The sequence below is a fragment of the Monodelphis domestica genome, chromosome 2, assembly GCF_027887165.1.
Source record: "Monodelphis domestica isolate mMonDom1 chromosome 2, mMonDom1.pri, whole genome shotgun sequence".
In the NCBI taxonomy this organism is placed as follows: domain Eukaryota; kingdom Metazoa; phylum Chordata; class Mammalia; order Didelphimorphia; family Didelphidae; genus Monodelphis; species Monodelphis domestica.
This window is the reverse complement of record NC_077228.1, coordinates 311,222-329,093: the sequence shown is the minus strand read 5'-3', so window position 1 is coordinate 329,093 and position 17,872 is coordinate 311,222. Positions and strand designations below refer to the sequence as shown.

The 17,872-nt window shown below is 64.9% G+C and overlaps 1 protein-coding gene across 1 annotated transcript; it reads left to right on the top strand.

Moving 5' to 3' along the window:
- The first annotated feature begins 1 nt into the window (after position 1).
- On the top strand, positions 2–16,601 carry MIGA1 (mitoguardin 1). Its single transcript, XM_056814891.1, has 16 exons — positions 2–144; positions 334–437; positions 777–951; positions 1,313–1,449; positions 1,736–1,862; positions 5,869–6,005; positions 6,122–6,245; positions 8,492–8,592; positions 8,757–8,875; positions 8,992–9,064; positions 9,172–9,258; positions 9,371–9,469; positions 9,553–9,687; positions 10,589–10,642; positions 13,161–13,277; positions 14,056–16,601. The coding sequence occupies exons 2-16, from the start codon at positions 354–356 to the stop codon at positions 14,272–14,274; spliced, it is 1,788 nt and encodes a 595-aa protein (XP_056670869.1). The 5' UTR covers positions 2–144; positions 334–353; the 3' UTR covers positions 14,275–16,601.
- The last annotated feature ends 1,271 nt before the right edge of the window (positions 16,602–17,872 follow it).

Sequence of the window (17,872 nt, the reverse complement as noted above, 5' to 3'; positions counted from 1 at the left end):
GGGAGAGGAAGTCCTTCCCCCATCCCTTCCGGCGCCGTGACTCGGAAGCAGTCCCCGCCCCCCACCGCGGTCCCCCCCCTTCCGGCGGCGGCGGCGTCTCCAGGCAGCGGCGGCGGCGGCGGCCCAGCCCGGCCTCGGCTCCAGGTAGACGTGGGGAGAGGAGACGGCCTCCGTCCCGCCTCTGGGCTCCTCCGCACCCACGTCGCCCGGCGGCCCGGGGTTGGAGCGGAGCGCCGCGCCGGGGATCCCGAGTTCGAATGTGGCCTTCCCGGCTGGGCAGCCTGAGGCCGGGCTGCAGAGGGGAGCGGGTCTGACGCGCTGCCCTCCCCGTAGGACGGCCGCGGGCGCGAGCCATGTCGGAGCCCCGCTTCTCGCTGAAGATCTCCGTGCTGAGGGCGCTGGAGCTCCCGCTGGCCTGGTGCTGCTCCCTGGTCCAGGTGAGGCCACTGCTAGCCCTGCCGGGCCCCTCCTCCTGGTCCTCTGCCCCGCCCCCTGGTCCTCTGCTCCGCCTCCTCCTGGTGCTCTGCTCCGCCTCCTCCTGGTCCTCTGCTCCGCCTCTTGGGTCTCTGCCCCTCCTCCTGGTCCTCTGCCCCGCCTCCTCCTGGTGCTCTGCTCCGCCTCCTCCTGGTGCTCTGCTCCGCCTCCTCCTGGTCCTCTGCTCCGCCTCTTGGGTCTCTGCCCCTCCTCCTGGTCCTCTGCCCCTCCTCCTGGTTCTCTGCCCCGCCCCCTCCTGGTGCTCTGCTGGGCTCCCATGGTCCCCCTTGGCTGCCTTGCAGATCCGACTGTCTCCGGGGCTCAAGAAGCTCTTCGCAGCGACAGCCGTGAGCGCCGTGTCCGTGCTCTTCCTGGCCCATCACTTCAAGAGAAGGCGCGGCAAGAAGAGGAAAGCCTCGCCCTGGGGCCCCGGGCCCCTGGCCCTGGAAGGCGTCAAGACCGCCACGTCGGAGAAGGGTGCGCGGCCCCGGAGATGGGCCTTGGGATGGGCCAGGATGCCCCTTCCCCGGCCCTCGGCATCCTGGAGGCTTCCTCGGTCCATCCCCCTCTCCCTTCCTGGGTGGCCTTTCTGCCTGGAGCCTCTCCGGCCGCCGCCTCCAGGAAGCCTTCCTCGGCTCCCCTGGCCTCCTCTGGGTCCCTGGTGCTTAGGCCCGAGCCAGCCCCTGGGCGGTGGGTGTTTCAGCGGCCTTTCCAGGCCCTCCTCCAGTCCGAGGCCTCACAGGCTAGACTCGGTCAGGGCCCCTGGTGCCCCCCCCCACCTGCCTTCCTTCCCCTCCCCCGGCCGTGGCCCTCCGGCGACGCCAACGGGTGTTCCTAGGCTCCAGCTGTTCCAGCAGCCGACAGAACCTGACGCTGTCTCTGAGCTCGGCCAAAGACAAAGGCTCGCAGTCCGGCATCTACACCAATGGCGGCCTCTTCAGCAAGTACTCCGGCTCCGTGCAGAGCCTCGCCTCGGTGAGCGCTTCGGGCCGTGCCGGAGGAGGGGCCCCGGAGGTTCCGGCCAGCCCCGTGCCAGGGTGGATGGGCTTCCCGAGAGCGGCTCCTTCGGGCTCCCCCGTGAGCCCTGGGCTGCGGGCCGGCCTCAGCCCCGAATCCGGAGCCAGCAGACCGCGACGGGGCCGGCGTCCGGGCTCCTGTCGGCTCGGGGGGCCCAGAAAGGGAGGCTGGCGCGGGGGCTGCTGGGAGGCCTCACCGGGAGGTGCCCTTCAGGCCGCCGGCCCTCGCGCCGTTCTCCTTCCAGGTCCAGAGCGCCAATTCCGGTCACAGCTGTGCCTGCGGCAACTCCAGTTCCTGGGACAAAACCGACGAAGAGGACATGAGGCTCGTCAACATCCCCGTGACCACGCCGGAGAACCTGTACTTGATGGGTGAGTCCGGCTGTGCGGGGGGCCCTCCGGCACGGCCCTCGGACGGCCCCCTTCTCAGAGAGCGGCGGGAGCGCCGGGGTCTGGGCGAGGCACGGGGGCTCTCCGGGGCCGTCCGCTCCCTCTCGCCCGCCCTGGCCGCCGACGGTGCCAGTCTTGCCGGGTTGGTCGCTTCGCACGGTCCGGGGGCAGTGCCTGTTTGACCGTCCTCCAGGGGACGCAGAAGGCCCCCTCGCCCGCTCCCGGAGGCCCGGCTCTCGGGCCCAGGACCGCCTCTGTGCGTGGGCTTCTCGCGGCGTCCACGAGGGCCGACGGCTTCCTGTCTCTGATGACAGCCCTCCAAGGTCTGGCGGCCTTGCCTTGGCTTGGGGGGCTTCCCGCCGACCTTTGTCCTCCATCAAGAAGATGCGCACGATTGACAGAGGCCGCGGCCGACGCCTGGGACGGACGAGGTGGATTCTGGGAGGAAGGAAGAGCCGGGCTCCTTCATTTCCTTTCACCCCTCCCCCCGGCCACCCGCTCTCCTCCGGCGACGCGACGGTCTTATCCCTCCCGCCAGGAGTTCCCACGGTCAGCCCCTCCCTCTGTCTACGGTCGGCTTTGCCCAGAAGGTTGGCGCCATGTCTTTGGGATGGTGCCAGGACGCTTCTCTGCTTCTGGAGAGAGGCTTTATCTTGAGTGTGTGAGCTTGTGTGTGCATGTGTCCGTGTGAGTGCACGTCTGTCTGTGTGCATGTCTGTGTACGTGTGTGTCTGTGCGTGTGTGTGCCTGTGTGTCTGTATGTGCATGTGTGTTGGTGTCTTGTGTGTGTGCCTGTGTGTGTGCCTGTGTGTGTCTTTGTGCATGTGTGTGCCTGTGTGTCTGTGTGTGCGTGTCTATGTGTGCGTGTATGTGCATGTGTGTTGGTGTCTTGTGTGCCTGTGTGTGCATGTGTGTGCATGTGTCTGTGTGCGTCTGTCTGTGTGCGTGTCTATGTGTGCGTGTGTGTCTGCGTGTGTGTGCCTGTGTGTCTGTATGTGCATGTGTGTTGGTGTCTTGTGTGTGCGTGTGTGTGCCTGTGTGTCTGTATGTGCATGTGTGTTGGTGTCTTGTGTGTGCCTATGTGCCTGTGTGTGCTTGTCTGTGCGTGTCTATGTGTGCGTGTGTGTGCCTGTGTGTCTGTGTGTGCCTGTGTGTGTGCCTGGGTGTGTCTGTGTGTGCATGTGTGTGCCTGTGTGTGTCTGTGTGTGTGCGTGTGTGTGTCTGTGTGTCTGTGTGTGCATGTGTCTGTGTGCCTGTGTGTGTCTGTGTGTGTCTGTGTGTGCCTGTCTGTGTGTGTCTGTGTGTGTGCGTGTGTGTGCCTGTGTGTGCCTGTGTGTGCCTGTGTGTGCCTGTGTGTGTCTGTGTGTGTCTGTGTGTGTCTGTGTGTGTGCCTGGGTGTGCCTGTGTGTGCCTGTGTGTGCCTGTGTGTGCCTGTGTGTGCCTGTGTGTGTCTGTGTGTGCCTGTCTGTGTGTGTCTGTGTGTGTGCCTGGGTGTGCCTGTGTGTGCCTGTGTGTGCCTGTGTGTGCCTGTGTGTGTCTGTGTGTGTCTGTGTGTGCCTGTGTGTGCCTGTGTGTGTCTGTGTGTGTCTGTGTGTGCATGTGTCTGTGTGCCTGTGTGTGTCTGTGTGTGTCTGTGTGTGCCTGTCTGTGTGTGTCTGTGTGTGTGCCTGGGTGTGTCTGTGTGTGCCTGTGTGTGCCTGTGTGTGTCTGTGTGTGCCTGTGTGTGCCTGTGTGTGTCTGTGTGTGTGCGTGTGTGAACAGCAGAGGCTCCCAGAAGGCTGGGGGCCGTCTCTCTGAGGTGCCTCCTCTTCTCCTCTTTCTCGTGCTGGCGCGCAGCCGCCCGCTGCTCTGGTCCCTCGGTTGCGTTCGCGCCCCTCCTCCCCGGGCCTTCCCTTTGCCCGGCGCTCCCGGCGCTCCTCTTTCCGTCTCCTCTTCTTTCGGCCCTTCGCGGTCGCCTTAGACTCGGTCCTGCCTCTTGGCTCCGAGGCTGGCGAGCGGCGAGGGCCGGGCCGAGGCTCGGCCAGCCGGGGTGAACGGAGGCCCCGTCGGGGGCGGCCCCGGGTCTGTCGCTGGGCCGCGGAGCCGAGCCCCCCCTTGTCGCCCGTCGCGTTGGTCGGCTCTCTTGAGAGCCCGCGGCGGCTCTTCCAGGACCTCGGCCGGCTCGTGCCCCGGCCTTGCCCGAACACAGGCGGCCCCTCTTCGGGCTTCGCATCGCGGGCGTCTGCCGGCACCCGCCTCCCTGGGCATTGGGGCGGCCGGACGCTTGGCCCCCGGCGGGAGAGGCCGCTCGGGCCGCGTTCTGGACGGCCTTTGTGACTCCGCCGGGAGGGGAGGGGCCGCTTCCTGCCTCGCACGGAAGGCTCGGAGCCTCCGGCCCCCCGCAGACGGCCGCAGAGTTCCCGGGACGGGCCGAGGGGGGCTCCGGGGGACCCGCACCTTGGGTGGGGCGGCTGCCCGTCCACCCTCGGGGTCCACCCACGTGCCCCCCAGTTGTCAGCTGTGGCTCCAAGAAGCTGGGCCGACCCTTGCGGAGTCCTCCTGGGAACCCGTCGAGCCCGCCGGGCCGTTGGAGGGCGTCTCCGCCAGGCCTGGGAAGCCAGAGACGCCCCGCCCCGCCCCGCCCCGCCCCGGCTCCAGCCCAGCCCACACGCATCCGAGGCGTCCCCAGAGAGGCCTTCGGGCCTCTCCAAGGAGGAGGGACAAGCAGCGCCCGGCGTGGAGACCCCGAAAGCTTCCCTCGAGCCTCGACCCCCCCCCCTCCCCCCCCCCGACATCTCGGCTGAATCGCGTGAAGACGCTCGTTTTGATGGGCCGCGTCGGCCGGGAAACTTCCTGGCCTGCTCCGCCCTCTCCCTGCCCAGGCCCTGTTGGACTGGCCGCCATTTTGTGTCTCACCGTCCGGTGGCTTCTGTTGTGAAGGATTCCTGGCGAGGGGCCGGCCTTGAGGGCTGAGCCGCCCACTTCCGGGCCGGCTCCTGACCGTGGGCCCAGGAGGGAGCAGAAGCCTTCCCGGCACGTGGAGCCGTCCACACCGCGCCCGGGAGCCGTCCACACCGCGCCCGGGAGCCGTCCACACCGCGCCCCGGAGCCGTCCACACTGCGCCCCGGAGCCGTCCACACCGCGCCCGGGAGCCGTCCACACCGCGCCCCGGAGCCGTCCACACTGCGCCCCGGAGCCGTCCACACGGCCGCCCACACCGCGCCCGGGAGCCGTCCACACGGCCGCCCACACCGCGCCCCGGAGCCGTCCACACGGCCGCCCACACCGCGCCCGGGAGCCGTCCACACAGCTGTCCACACCGCGCCCCAGAGCCGTCCACACGGCCGCCCACACCGCGCCCCAGAGCCGTCCACACTGCGCCCCGGAGCCGTCCACACGGCCGCCCACACCGCGCCCCGGAGCCGTCCACACGGCCGCCCACACCGCGCCCGGGAGCCGTCCACACAGCTGTCCACACCGCGCCCCAGAGCCGTCCACACGGCCGCCCACACCGCGCCCCGGAGCCGTCCACACGGCCGCCCACTGGCCGGACGAGGCGGCGGCCCCGTGGCGTGCGCAGACGCAGGCTGGGCCTTTCCACCTCGGCGGCCCCCAGAGCAGCCTGCGTCGTGGAGGAGACATTCGGGCTGCGTTTCCCCCTCGGGGAGCCCCTGCCAGGCCGCGCCGCGCACACGAGGGAACACGGCGGCCCCGGCGGACGCCTGCCAACGAGGGCTCCCCGTGTGGGCGCGGCAGGGCCTCCAAGGCCTGCGCTGCCCCTGGGCCCTGCCCCGCTTTGCTCCTGGGGGGGGGGCCGAGGGAGAAGCCGCCCGAGGTGGGGCTCACGGGAGGGGCCTGCCCCGCCCGCCCCGCCCACCCCGGCCTCCTGGGGCCCAGCTGGGGGGCTTCAGGCTGGCGCTTCTGTGGGGTGGGGCTGGGGGCGGGGCCGGGGCGTCCTTGGGGAGGCGCCCTCACGGCCCCTCCCGTAACCCTGCGCTCTTGGTCCAGGGATGGAGCTCTTCGAGGAGGCCCTGCGGCGCTGGGAGCAGGCCCTGACCTTCCGCAGCCGGCAGGCCGAGGACGAGGCCGCCTGCGGGGCCATTAAGCTGGGCGCGGGCGACGCCATCGCCGAGGAGAGCGTCGAGGTAAGCGCCGCCATCTTTGGGAGGGGCCCAGGCCCGAGGGAGGGGTCCGGCCGCGGCGGCCCCCCCGGCTCCTGTCGGCCTTGGCCGAGCCCCGCCTCGTCGCCCTCCTCTCCCAGGACATCATCAGCGCCGAGTTCATCCACAAGCTCGAGTCCCTGCTGCAGAGGGCCTACCGGCTCCAGGAGGAGTTCGAGGCCACGCTGGGGGCCTCCGACCCCAACTCCCTGGCCAACGACATCGGTGAGGCCCGCCCCGCCCCGCCCCGCCCCAGGTCACACCCCTCGCCCCGCCACGCCCCATGAGCGCCTCCCCAATCTGGGCCAGGAGAGGCGGCTCGGGAGGGCTTCTTGGAGGCAGCGGCATCTGAGGCGGGCTTCGTTATTAGGCCAGGGTGCTTTGCAGGACTCCGTGAAGGCAGGCCCCGGGGAGGCCTCGGTTTGGGCCGAGGGACCCCTCGCCCCGGGCCGGGTCCTCGAGTCCTCGCTTTGGCGGCGGCAGCGGTGGCGACCTGCAGGCCCAGGCCGTGGCGGGGCAGGCGTGGGGGGCCCTTGGGGCGTGTGGCAGCAGGGCTGAAGGGTGCGCAGAGGACGGGGGGGCCTCAGTTTCCCCCCGTGGGCCGCCAGGGCAGTGCCGAGGGTGGCGGGTCTGGGCGGGGGCGTCACGTGGCCACGTGCTGCAGACACGAGTCCCGCGTCCTTCCCTGCATCCTGCGGCGCGTCCGGGGCCTCTGGCCGGCCGGCCTGTCCTTCCAGCCGGACGCCCAGCCCCCCACCCCCACCCCCACCCCCCGTCCGATGGGCCGGGCCGGCCCGCAGCATCCCCGGCACCCTCCCTGCACTGGCGCTGCGGCCTGCAAAGGGACCTTCCGAGGTCCGGCCTCTGAGCAAGGCCCTGTCGGGCTGCTGCCACCGCCACGCGCCCCGCAGCTCCCTCGGCCCCCACCCAGGCCTCTTCAGCGGCAGGCGCGCGCGGCCCCCCAGAACCCCTCCTATGGGGCTGGGAGACCCCCCAGATGCGTCTCACCCGCTTTCTGGGCGCCCCTGCTGCCCCGCCCTCCTCCAGGCCATGTGACCCACCCGCACGGCCCCCAGGGCCACAGCGCACCCCCCTGGGCTGCCTCAGGCTCCTTCCCTGCCCCGGCGGGGCCCGCGGCCCCCCCGGGAGCAGAGTCGGCGTCTGAGGCGCCCCCGTCGGCCGATGACCGTCTGCCATTGTCCGGGGTGCCCCGAATCTGGGCTCGGACGCCTGGAAGCCCATCCCCCGATGCGCGTCTGCGGCCTCCTGGGGGCGCCTCCAGAGCAGAAGTCATCGAGGGCCGTGACTTGTCCAGGGTCTCCCGGCAGGGAGGGTCCGAGGCTACCTCGTCCAGGCTTGGAGCCTGTGCTGGCGCCACAGACTTCTGCACATGCCCGCCTCGAGGGCTAGGCGGGACCCTCCGAGGGGCTCTTTCTCCCGCCCGCTGACTCTCCTTCCCCACCCCCGGGCCAGACCCCCCCTCCGTCTGTCCGTCTGTCTGGCTGCCCCACAAGGAGGCTCTCGAGGTCCCGAGAGCCGGAAAGAAGGACGCCGAGGGCGGGCGGGCGGCTCAGGGGGCGCCCGGGGAGGAGCCGGAGCTGCGCCACACGCCGTCCAGCGGCTCAGGGGTCGGCCAGTAGCCAGGCAGCGCCCAGAGCCTCCCCGCACACCCCCCGGCTGCGCTGTCTGCTCGCGGGGAGCGTCCTGGGTCCCTGCGAGCCGGGAGAAACGATGTCTGGGCTGGGCCCGCGTCCACCTGCAGTCTCAGAGTTGGAGGCTGCGGGGCGTGCGTGGGTGTGCACGTGTGGGTGTGCACCTGTGTGCGGGCACGTGTGCGTGGGGGTGCGTGGGTGTGCACGTGTGGGTGTGCACCTGTGCGGGCACGTGTGCGTGGGGGTGTGCAGGAGTGTGCTGCGGGCAGACATGGGTGTGCAGGCACGCGTGTGTGCGGGTGTGCACCTGTGTGCGGGCACGTGTGTGTGGGGGTGTGCAGGCACGTGTGCGTGGGGGTGTGCAGGCACGTGTGGGTGTGCACCTGTGTGCGGGCACGTGTGCGTGGGGGTGCGTGGGGGTGCACGGGCGCACGCTCTGACAGCAAGCCTGCCCTTTCCTCGGTGTCTGCAGCCCCAAAGCTAGCAGCTGGGCGGGTCCTGCCTTGGTTCTGAGAACTCCGACCCGGCCTGACGCTGCTGTGGGACCGTCAGCTTCGGGGTGGGGAAATGGCCCCGATGGGCTGCCGACCCCCCCCCCCATGGACAGGAAAGAGAGCGGGCAGGAAGTGGGTCCGCTCAAGCTGGGGGGGTTCCTGGCAGGGGGGGGGGCACGCTCGAGGACGAGCCCCGAGGGAGGGGCCGGGAAGGGAGACCATGGGGGGGGGGTCCCCGCTTGTCCTCCAGTCAAGCCGCTCGCTGCCACGCGTGGCTCCCGCCGAGCGGAGCCCGAAGCTCCGCGTCCCCCTCCTGCCCTTCCAGACAAAGACACGGACGTCACCGTGAGGGGCGGCGCCGAGGACTTCGGCCTGAGGGACACCCTGAGCATCGCCTCCACCGACTCCTTTGTTTCCGCCCCCGAGGTAGGCGGCCCTCCGGCGCCCACGGGGGAAACTGAGGCAGGAAGGCCGAGCCGGGGGAGGCGGGGCCGCCCGGGAGGGGCCGAGGTGGGCGCCATGTTGGATGTGAGGCGTGCGGGATGCCGACCGGCCCGGCTCAGGGCGCGCCGACCGGCCCATCTGCTCAGCTTTCAGAGCACCGCGAGGGCCGCCACGCCTCCGGCCTGGACTCGCTGTGCCGCTGCCCCTTGTACGAGGATGCCATGCGCCTGGTGGAGGAGGGCAAGGTCTCCTCGCGAGTGCTCAGGTACGCCCGGCCCCGCCCTGCCCCGCCCTCACCCCCCTCCCCGGCCCCGCCCCGCCCTCACCCCCTCCCTGGCCCCGCCCCACCCCACCCCGCCCTCACCCCCCCCTTCCCCGCAGGACCGAGATGTTGGAGTGCCTCGGAGACAGCGACTTCCTGGCCAAGCTGCACTGCGTCCGGCAGGCTTTTCAGGTAAGGCCTTCTCCGGGCGGGACCTGGGCTCCCCGCCCCGCCCCGCCCGGCCCGCCCGGCCCGCCCTGGGGCAGCCGGTCATGGCCCGGGTGGGGGGACTCTTGCAGGTCATTCTTTCAGAAACAGCCAACAGGACATTTCTTGCCGAGAGCGGGAGGAGGATCTTGTCAGCCCTAATGGTGAAGGCGAGAAAGGTAAAGGCGAGGCGGCCGGCCCGCGGGGGGGGCCGGGGGGGGGCGCAGGCCCGGAGCTTGTCGGCCCCTGACACGTGTCGTCTTCTTCCTGTCGGCTGACGCCGTCCCGCAGAACCCCAAGAAGTTTGAAGACGTTTTTGACGAAATGATCTGTTTTTTAGAGCAAACAGAGCACTGGGAGAGCATTGAGGTGGAGCTCGCCGCCAGGGGGGTGAGTCCGCCGGCCGGTCCGCGGGGGGGCCCGGCGCGCTGGCGCGGCCTAAGAGCCGTCGCGGCTCTCGTCTTGGCACGCAGGTGAAGACCCTCAACTTCTATGACATCGTCCTGGACTTCATACTGATGGACTCCTTCGAAGACCTGGAAAACCCGCCGACGTCCATCCAGAACGTGGTCAATAACCGCTGGCTCAACTCCTCCTTCAAGGAGACCGTGAGCGCCGCCGGCTTTGGGGCCCGGGGGGTGCGGCCGGCCGCCTTTCCTGTCTCCTCCTGCGAGCCGGGCTGGCCGCGGAGCCCCAGGCCGGCCCTCGGGGGCCAGACGGGGCCGGGCCGGCCCTCGGGGGCCAGACAGGGCCGGGCTTCCCTTGGGGGCCAGACGGGGCCGGGGCGTTCCTTGGGGGCCAGACGGGGCCGGGCTTCCCTTGGGGGCCAGACGGGGCCGGGGCGTTCCTTGGGGGCCAGACGGGGCCGGGCCGGCCCTTGGGGGCCAGACGGGGCCGGGCCGGCCCTTGGGGGCCAGACGGGGCCGGGCCGGCCCTTGGGGGCTAGACAGGGCCAGGCGTCCCCCCGTGCCAGGACCCGTTGCGAGGCTGAGCTTGCTTTAGTCTGCACGTCGGGCCCCCCTGCCCACGGCGCAGCCCACCTCTTCCTCCAGCGTGGAGTTCCATGGCCTCCGAGGGCTAGACAGTGGGAGGGAAGCGACTTGGCCAGGAAGGGTCCGAGGCCAGACTAGAACCCAGGACCTCCCGGCTCTGGGCCCGGCCTTCCATCCTCTGAGCCCCCCGCCGCCCCCCAGCATGCCATTTCTTAGGGAAAGCCCCAGAGGAGGGGGCTTTTAGGCGTGTCCTTTTAGCGCCTGCTCAGGAGTGTGACGGTCCCCGCTCTCGGGGCGCCTCCGCTGCCCGGCCTGCCTCTTCCTGCTTGTTCTTTATAAACTCGCTGTTTCAGAGAGGAGCAGGAGTTGCCCCGTGCGTGCTGTCAGTCAAGCCCAACCCGAAGCCTCCGCCGGCCTCCTCCTAGCCTGGGCCTTGTCCGTGCGGGGAGGCCCCGCAGGCTTTGGCCTGGCCACAGCTCGGGTTCCCATGCAGCCGTTTTGCTCCCGTGTGTGCTAGGCCGTGGCGTCAAGCTGCTGGTCCGTGCTCAAGCAGAAGAGGCAGCAGATGAAGGTGAGGCCTGGGGGGTCCTTGGAGGCGGCAGTCCAGCAGAAGCCGGACGCCCGGCCTCCCTCGTGCCAGTCGGACCGCTCGCACCGGCACGCCTTCTTCAGGGCGCTCGCACGTGCCGGGGCGACGCTCGGTTGTCAGCGTCCGAGTCTGTCCGTGTAGCCGGCTGTCGAGGGGGCAGGGGGGCGAGGGGAGTCCCTCTGCACAGGCTTTGCTGCCCTCAGCGTCGCCCCAAATAGGGGGTCCTCCCAGCCCCTGCCTGGGGTCTGTGGCCCGCAGACCTTCCTCACTGCAGACTGTCCGGGAATCCTGGGGAGCCGAGCGGCCTTCTCTTTGTTGGCTGGGCCAGGAAGCACGTAGGACGAGGGCCTTCTGGGAGGGAAACCCGGGCTCTCCCCCTGCCGGGAGCCGCTGTGCCGAGGAGATGGACCGCCTCCTTCTGGCTTCTGGCTCAACTTGACGTTCTCTATCCAAGGAGCCAGGACGGCTGTGGCTCCGGAGTCCCTGGGCCTGGGGGGGCTCTCATCTTAGAACCTTTGGTTCTGAAAGGAGGAGGAGGAGGTGCTCCCCGACTCCCTCGCCTCCTCCAGGCCGCCTAGGAGGGCATCATCCCTGCTTCTCCCTGGCTGGGAGACGGCAGAGGAGGAGGATTCGTGGGTGAAAGCGTTCGGTGACTTTCGGGGGTGCACAAAAGCGCTTTCTTTCCACAATGGTTGTGAGCACAACCCTTCCTAGACGGCTGGGAGATGGTGGCCAACTAGGGACCTCTTCAGGGCCCTGGCAGGCCCATTTGTTATAAGAGGAGTAAAGGGGAAGCGCTGGGCGGCTCTGCTGCGCCTGGGCCTTCCTGTCTCTCTCCTTTTGTCCTCAGCGACAGCCCCTGAAAGATAAAAGGGCAACCTGGGTGCCTTTTCACTTCCTTCATGGTGACTTGAAGCATTCTTTAAAGCCCACCTCACTGGCTTTTCCCTTTCCTGGGCTCCGGCCATCCCAGAATGTCCGTGAACATCTTCCATCCTGCTCCTCGTCACAGCTGGCCCTAAACATCCCCCTTTCCACAGTGACCAGAGTGCTTTTCGGCCTTGCTTTTAGAACCTGTTCATGATGTGACTTGTTCTGTTGGTGGCCCTTACCTGGGGCTCCTTCCAGACTGGGTTCTAGTGTGACCACGAAAATGTGTAAATGGCCAAACTGTAAGGTTTTGGCCACACTGGTAAAGATAATTTTTAGTTTCTTGATTTTATCTTAAAAATAAGTGGTCGCCATGGGAAAAATTCCCAAATATGAAAAAATCCAAGTCAGCTGGATTTTATGGACATTTCTAATTAATATAAATGAAAGAATGAAGGGAAGAAAATGAGTAGAGAAATAAGTTTATAGTAGGAAGGGCCTAGGCCAATTGGCCTAAGCCTTAAGAGAGACTAGTCAGTCTTTAATCACTCACCACAAGGTCATTCCAAGCATCCTTGACTTCAAACTCATAAACTGAGTTCAGAGAGCTCCCTTTAAAGAGAATTTCCTCCTATGTCACCTCCCCTAAATTTTCACATCTACCAATCACAGAAGACGCTTTTCCCAAGACTGCCCATTCCTAGTTCTTATCTTCTTTTGTTCTCACCTTCTCTGAGTAGACTAAAACTTCTCACCTCTTGCTAAGCTTGCCTTTTGTAAGTTGCTTGACCTTTTAGTGATTAATTTGACCTTCCTAGGTACTGAGCACCCTTTTGTATTGGACCTAAAAATAGACCCAGCTGAAGGGCTTTTGCTTCACTATGAGTTGGGGACTTTTCATTGTTCAGTAAGGAGTTTACAACTTTATCTTCCCCTAAAGTATGCCTAAGTATGGGTGGAGTGAGGTTAGAGTTCTCAATACATTCCTGACCAAGTACCTCCATTTGTTACAATAAGGGAATAGCCTTAACCAAATGTTCTAAGGTACAGAATGAGTAGTTTTAAGATTCACACTAGTTTCCTGGCGATTCTGGTTGTGTGCGTGGGGAGAGCCTTTGAAGTCATTGAACATTGCCCTACTGTTTGTTTTCTCCAAATTGTCTCAGACCTTTCCGGCTCCGCCGGTCCACTTTTCTGCTTCTTCCATGTTGCTTGAGGGTTGAAGTTGGGTGCTGCGTGGGCCTTTGCTTCCTACTTTTTCTTGGGACTTCTTCTGAGGTTCTCGAATGGTTGTTCTTCCCGAGGAATTTTTTCTCTTCCTTTCTTTGTCCTTTGCTTGCACAGCAACACATAAGTTCATTCGTTTAGGCACTATTGTTTTTTTCATCCTATTGGCAGGACGCAGCCAGGAGCAGTCGACGGCTTTCCGGTTGTTTAGGTCACCCTTTTAGACTCTGCTCTCTCTAAACAAACACGTTTGCCCTCATCTTTGTCTTTGAAGTTCAGTGCCTGGCACATAGCAAGCCCCAGTGGTTGAGTGGCTCACGGGGCCCGCTCTTTAGTGACCTGCACCACGTCCCAATGGACATGGAACAGAAGTATAACTTCGCTCTCCTTCTTTTGCCAACAGATTCCCGATGGGTTCTTTGCACACTTCTATGCCATTTGTGAGCACGTCAGTCCTGTGTTAGCCTGGGGCTTTTTGGGTCCGAGGAACTCCCTCTATGATTTGTGTTGCTTCTTTAAGGTATGGGCTCCTTGTTCCCAATGAGAACGCTCACGCTGGTCGTGCGCGTGCTTTCCTCAAGGGCGAGCTGTCGGAAAGGGGCGCTCAGTTAGGGCTCACGTTCCTGGACGATTCGGCTCCATTTTTCCTCCGCCCTTCACACTCTTCCTGGCATGATTCTTATTTGGGTTTTTCTCGGCCCTCTTGGACGATCAGTGCTTGGAAGAGAGGCTCTCTGTCCTGTCTTTCCTTGTACGCAGAGCCTGGGCCCTACAGGCGGCCCCGGGAAGCCAGCTGTGCCTCCTCAGACCCTTGCTCACAGGCCTCCGTTTCTGCCTCTATCATGGAGATATGATTAGTGTATGTGGCGTTCCCTGCCCCCTTGGAGCGCACCATCAGTGCAAGCCACTCTGTCTCCTTCCTCGTTTGAGGTGGTCTCAAACCTCTCCACGTGGCCTGGGTGGGCATTTCGTGCCATGTCAGGAAGCACTAGAGGGCACGAGGTTGGGGCAGGACCGCTGTGGCTTGGGGGCCACTCGGTCGTCCCGAAAACAGACCCCGTGAAGAGCCCACACGGAGGCCACGCTGCTGTGACCGTCTGGTGGCCCTCGGGACTTGGCGGACAGATTCCCCCTTTTCCCAGGCCTGCGCACTTCCGAGCTGTGCCTCGGCAGGGTTTCCGTTTCCACGTCCCTTCAGGTCTTTGCCACTAGCCTGCGTGCTCTGGGTGCTTGGGGTGTTCACGTTCTTGGGGTGCCGCCTGGGTTTCAGCTTCCACCCCGCTTGTTTTGTCCCCCAGGACCAGGTCCTCTATTTCCTCAAAGACATCTTCGACTTGGAGAAGGTTCGCTACTCCAGCATGGAGACGTTGGCCGAAGATCTCATGCAGCTGCTGATGCGCCGCACCGAGCTTCTGATGGCGTACCTGGGCGCAGACTCCCTGAGACACGCGAGCGGCTGCGTGAGCGGCCACGGCCACGCCGTGTCCAGTGGCCTGGTGGAAGCCAGAGTCCAGTGAGGGCGCGTGTGTGCGCGGCCGGGCCGTGGGGAGGTTTGCTGGACGAATAGGCCGGACGCCCCTTCGGGGGGCCGCAATCTGGAAACATTTTCCATTCTGAAATGTGCGTTTTCCCCACTTGTTGCTCGTGATTGGAGTGTGTCCTGGTTACTTTCTGGTGTGTAAAGCCTCGCAGCAGCCCTGCCGCGGCCCGTGGCGCCCAGGAGATTGCCGCTTTGCTCTTCCCGCGTGGCGCGCTGTCCATTCATTAGCTTCCTTCTCTGTGACTAGTTAGGCTTGCCTTGAAAACGCGTCTGTACGTATCGGCGGCCTCCTTTTGTCTCAGGCACGATGCAGGGACACGGGAAATAGAAATCGTCGTCATTTAGGCAGTCACGTGTCTGGTGTGTGCTCTTGTCCGTGCCCTGCGCTTACAGGAGTCGGCCCGATGGGGTCCCCGCGGAAGATGTCAGGCGGATCGGGCGGCTGCCCCTGATGCAAGCGGGCAGAGCCCTTCCCTCCATGGCCTGGGGCTCTTCCGGGCCGGATTCTCCTCTCCTCTTCTGTCGAGATCGTCCCTTAACAAACTGTCCCCCCGGAGTTTTCCGATGGACACGCTGCAGGCGGAGAAGGGAAGCCCGAGCCTTGCCTCCTCTGGCCCTCAGACGCCTCCGGGGAGGTGCTGGCAAAAAGGCTCCGACTGCGGGTCAGATTTCTTATTAGCTGGGTGGCTTTTCCCTCCAGACTTAAGCCCGAGCGTTTCCAGGCCCAAGAGATTCGCTCTTTTCCCGCACCCGAGCCTCCTCGTTAGCTCGAGGGAGGTTCTCTGGGAGATGTCCTCCTCCGGATTCTCCTTTGGCCAGCTCTTGAGATGCCCGTGTGAAGCAGGAAGTGATGGGCTTCCTGCCCGGCATCCGCACGATGGGAACCGCTTTTGGATTGGTCCCCCCGTGAGAGAGTCAAGCACGGACACTCGGGGCGGAGTGGCCGATGCCCTTCTCTGGTCGGGACAGACGCTGCCCATGGCGAACTGCTCCAGCAAATGGCATTGGCCACTGGCCTGGGGGTGACCGAGCCCTCACTCGGGGGCCAGTGCCCGGGGACCTGGAAGGCATTTTTAGCTGTAGATCCTCCGGAGAGAAGCAGCGCCATGAAGCGTTCGTCGGTTCCTAGTTTTCCTCATTAACTCGGCCGAACCGAGCTGTCCCGTAGGGATCACACGTCCTTGGCGGTCGAACACCGACTCGGCGTTCTCGTATCCACTGTAGAAGCCGGACGTAAGGAGGAAAGGCAGCTGTGCCTTGGGGGTCGGACCGGAGTTCTGTCTGAAATCCGTTGGGAAAAATTGCACTATTTACACGCTGCTGTGGCTCGTGAAGGTCTCGACGCTCTGCCCATTGGCCAGGGTGGCGTCGCAGAATGGTCCTCTCCGCCGGTCAGCCCCTCAGCTGCTTTCCCGGCCCCAAGGTTTTCCGTGTGGCCTTCAGTCCGAGATGATAGTGACCAAATGGAATGTCGGGGATCTCCGTGCGGAAGAGGTCTCTCCTTCAGGGTCGGGAGTCACCTCGGCCTCTCGGGGAGAAGGATGTCTACGACGGGGCTCTGGGGGCAGCCGTGCCCGTTTCCTTTTGCCTTAAACCTGGATTATAAACACAATCAGCAACTTTCAAATGACAAATGAGCAGATTTTGGTAGCATGATCTGAAATCCCGTCCAACTCGTCTTGTGGCACGGATTCCGGAAGCTGCAGGCCATCTCCATCAGCCACACCGACTTCCGGGTCCCGTGTTCAGAAAGGGAAGACGCTGGCGCCGCAGCAGTTTCTAGGCCCCTCTTTCCATTTCCCACCAGTCGGGCACGCAGGTTTCGTGCGTTACCAGGAAAGAGGGCAAGAGCAGGTTTGGCCAGCAGACGCCCTGTGGACTGGACACCCCATTGCTTAGGCCTAGGGACGAGCCGTGCTGGAGAGAAACTGAAATGGGTTTCTCCCCAGCTCTTCTTCCCGGGAAGTCACGTTTTCAGGGATGGCCCGTTGGGCCCTGTCTCCCGGGAAGGGTTTTAGTCGGAGGACTTTCTGTCTGGAAACGTCATTGCAGGCGAGCTTGGTGGGGGAGGGCGCCATCGGCCTTTCCCGGTCCTCAATGGCTCTCCACGTCCTTGGTTTTGTTTGTTTGACGGGTCTGTGCATGAGCCGCAGTCGGCCAGTGCCGAGGCCCAACGGCACACGCGGCCGGCCTTCCCTTGTCCGTCTCCCAATGAAATGCTCTCCTGTAACGGCCCCCTCCCTTCCCGCCTGTCACAGATCGCAGTGTTTCTCTTCCTGCCAAATAAAGGACTGCTGACACCTTTCCGTGCACACCGTTGACTCTGTTACGCAGCCCGGATCCGTGCGCTCGACCCAGACCCGGAGGAGCTGTGGTCCAGCGGTCCTGCCCCTCCCTGTGGAGGGAGGTGAGGCGGCTCCAGGCCAAAGGAGTTCCTGGGGTGAGGCCGGCCAGGAGGCAGGAAGCTGGGTGTGGGAGCTACACTAGCTGGCTTGGACATGTCGAGCTGAAGCATTCCGCGGTGCCGCTCTTTCCACACGGGTTGTGGCTGGCACACGTGAGCCCAGCTAGCAGAACTCCTAATGGGGCTGCGTTTGCTTCCTCTAGAAGTGGGACGGATGCCCTGCAACAACGAGGAAGCGTCCAGGGCCGCTCTGGGCTCGTTTCGGGGAACCGCCTGCCTTTCCCTCCGCGCGCTGGCTGAGAACTGAGGCCGGCACGCAGGAGTGCAAAGTTCCAGTTGAGAAGACTCGCGCTTGTGGCCTGGCTTAGTGATGCCCGTTTAGGGCAAGACCGAGAGAAGGAAGGAAGCGCGGAGGCCTAGTGCAAGGCTCTCCTTTTACAGAGGCATGCTGAGCTGAGGCAGGGCGACACTGGACCCAGGGTGACCTCGTTCTCCTCGAGACGATCCCAGGGACTCGCCCTTAGAGAAAGAGCTGATGGTCTGAGTGAACCCCAAAAGGCCATATTCCACTTCATTTTTCTTGATTTTTTGAGATCTCTTGGGCAAAATGACATGGTTGCACCTTAGATGGCTGACTTGGGGAGGGGGAACAGGGAGGAAGGGAGGGCCCCCATCTGGAACTGCACATTGGACAAGAATGAGTGCCAGAGAATTGTTTTTACGTGTACTGGGGAGCCATGAAAGGCAGGTGACCGAGGCCAGGTCCCACAGATACAAGTGATGGGCAGGATTCCGAGCCTCCCCTCCCTTGGGTCGCCAGATAGTTACTGTCCCGAGTCCTCCTGCACCCCATCCATAGCCTGGCACCCCAGGCTCCCGGGGACCCACGCTTCCCTTGAAGCCCTCAGACTCCCAAGGCCCAGGCCAGCACAGCAGACAGCAGAGACACCGCTTGAAGGCCAGCACCAGGCACCAACTGCGAAGGCCTCGCCTCCAAGTCCTTGGGGAAGGACAGTGTCCATCCAAGCCGTGGCCCTCAGGGGTCATTCCTAGGAGGTGATGTGCTCCATGAGCTCAGTACAGGCTCCTCCTGGGACTCCCATGCTCCCTGCTGTCCCACTGCTTGGCTAAAAGCTTGGGGGGGGGGGGTAGCCAGGCTCCTTTGGCCCTG

Coding starts and splice junctions, on each gene's coding strand:
- MIGA1 (XM_056814891.1), top strand. CDS start 354: ATGTCGGAGCCCCGCTTCTCGCTGAAGATCTCCGTGCTGAGGGCGCTG. Junction 1,863..5,868: donor GGAGAACCTGTACTTGATGG/GTGAGTCCGGCT, acceptor CTCTTGGTCCAG/GGATGGAGCTCTTCGAGGAG. Junction 9,688..10,588: donor ACTCCTCCTTCAAGGAGACC/GTGAGCGCCGCC, acceptor CGTGTGTGCTAG/GCCGTGGCGTCAAGCTGCTG.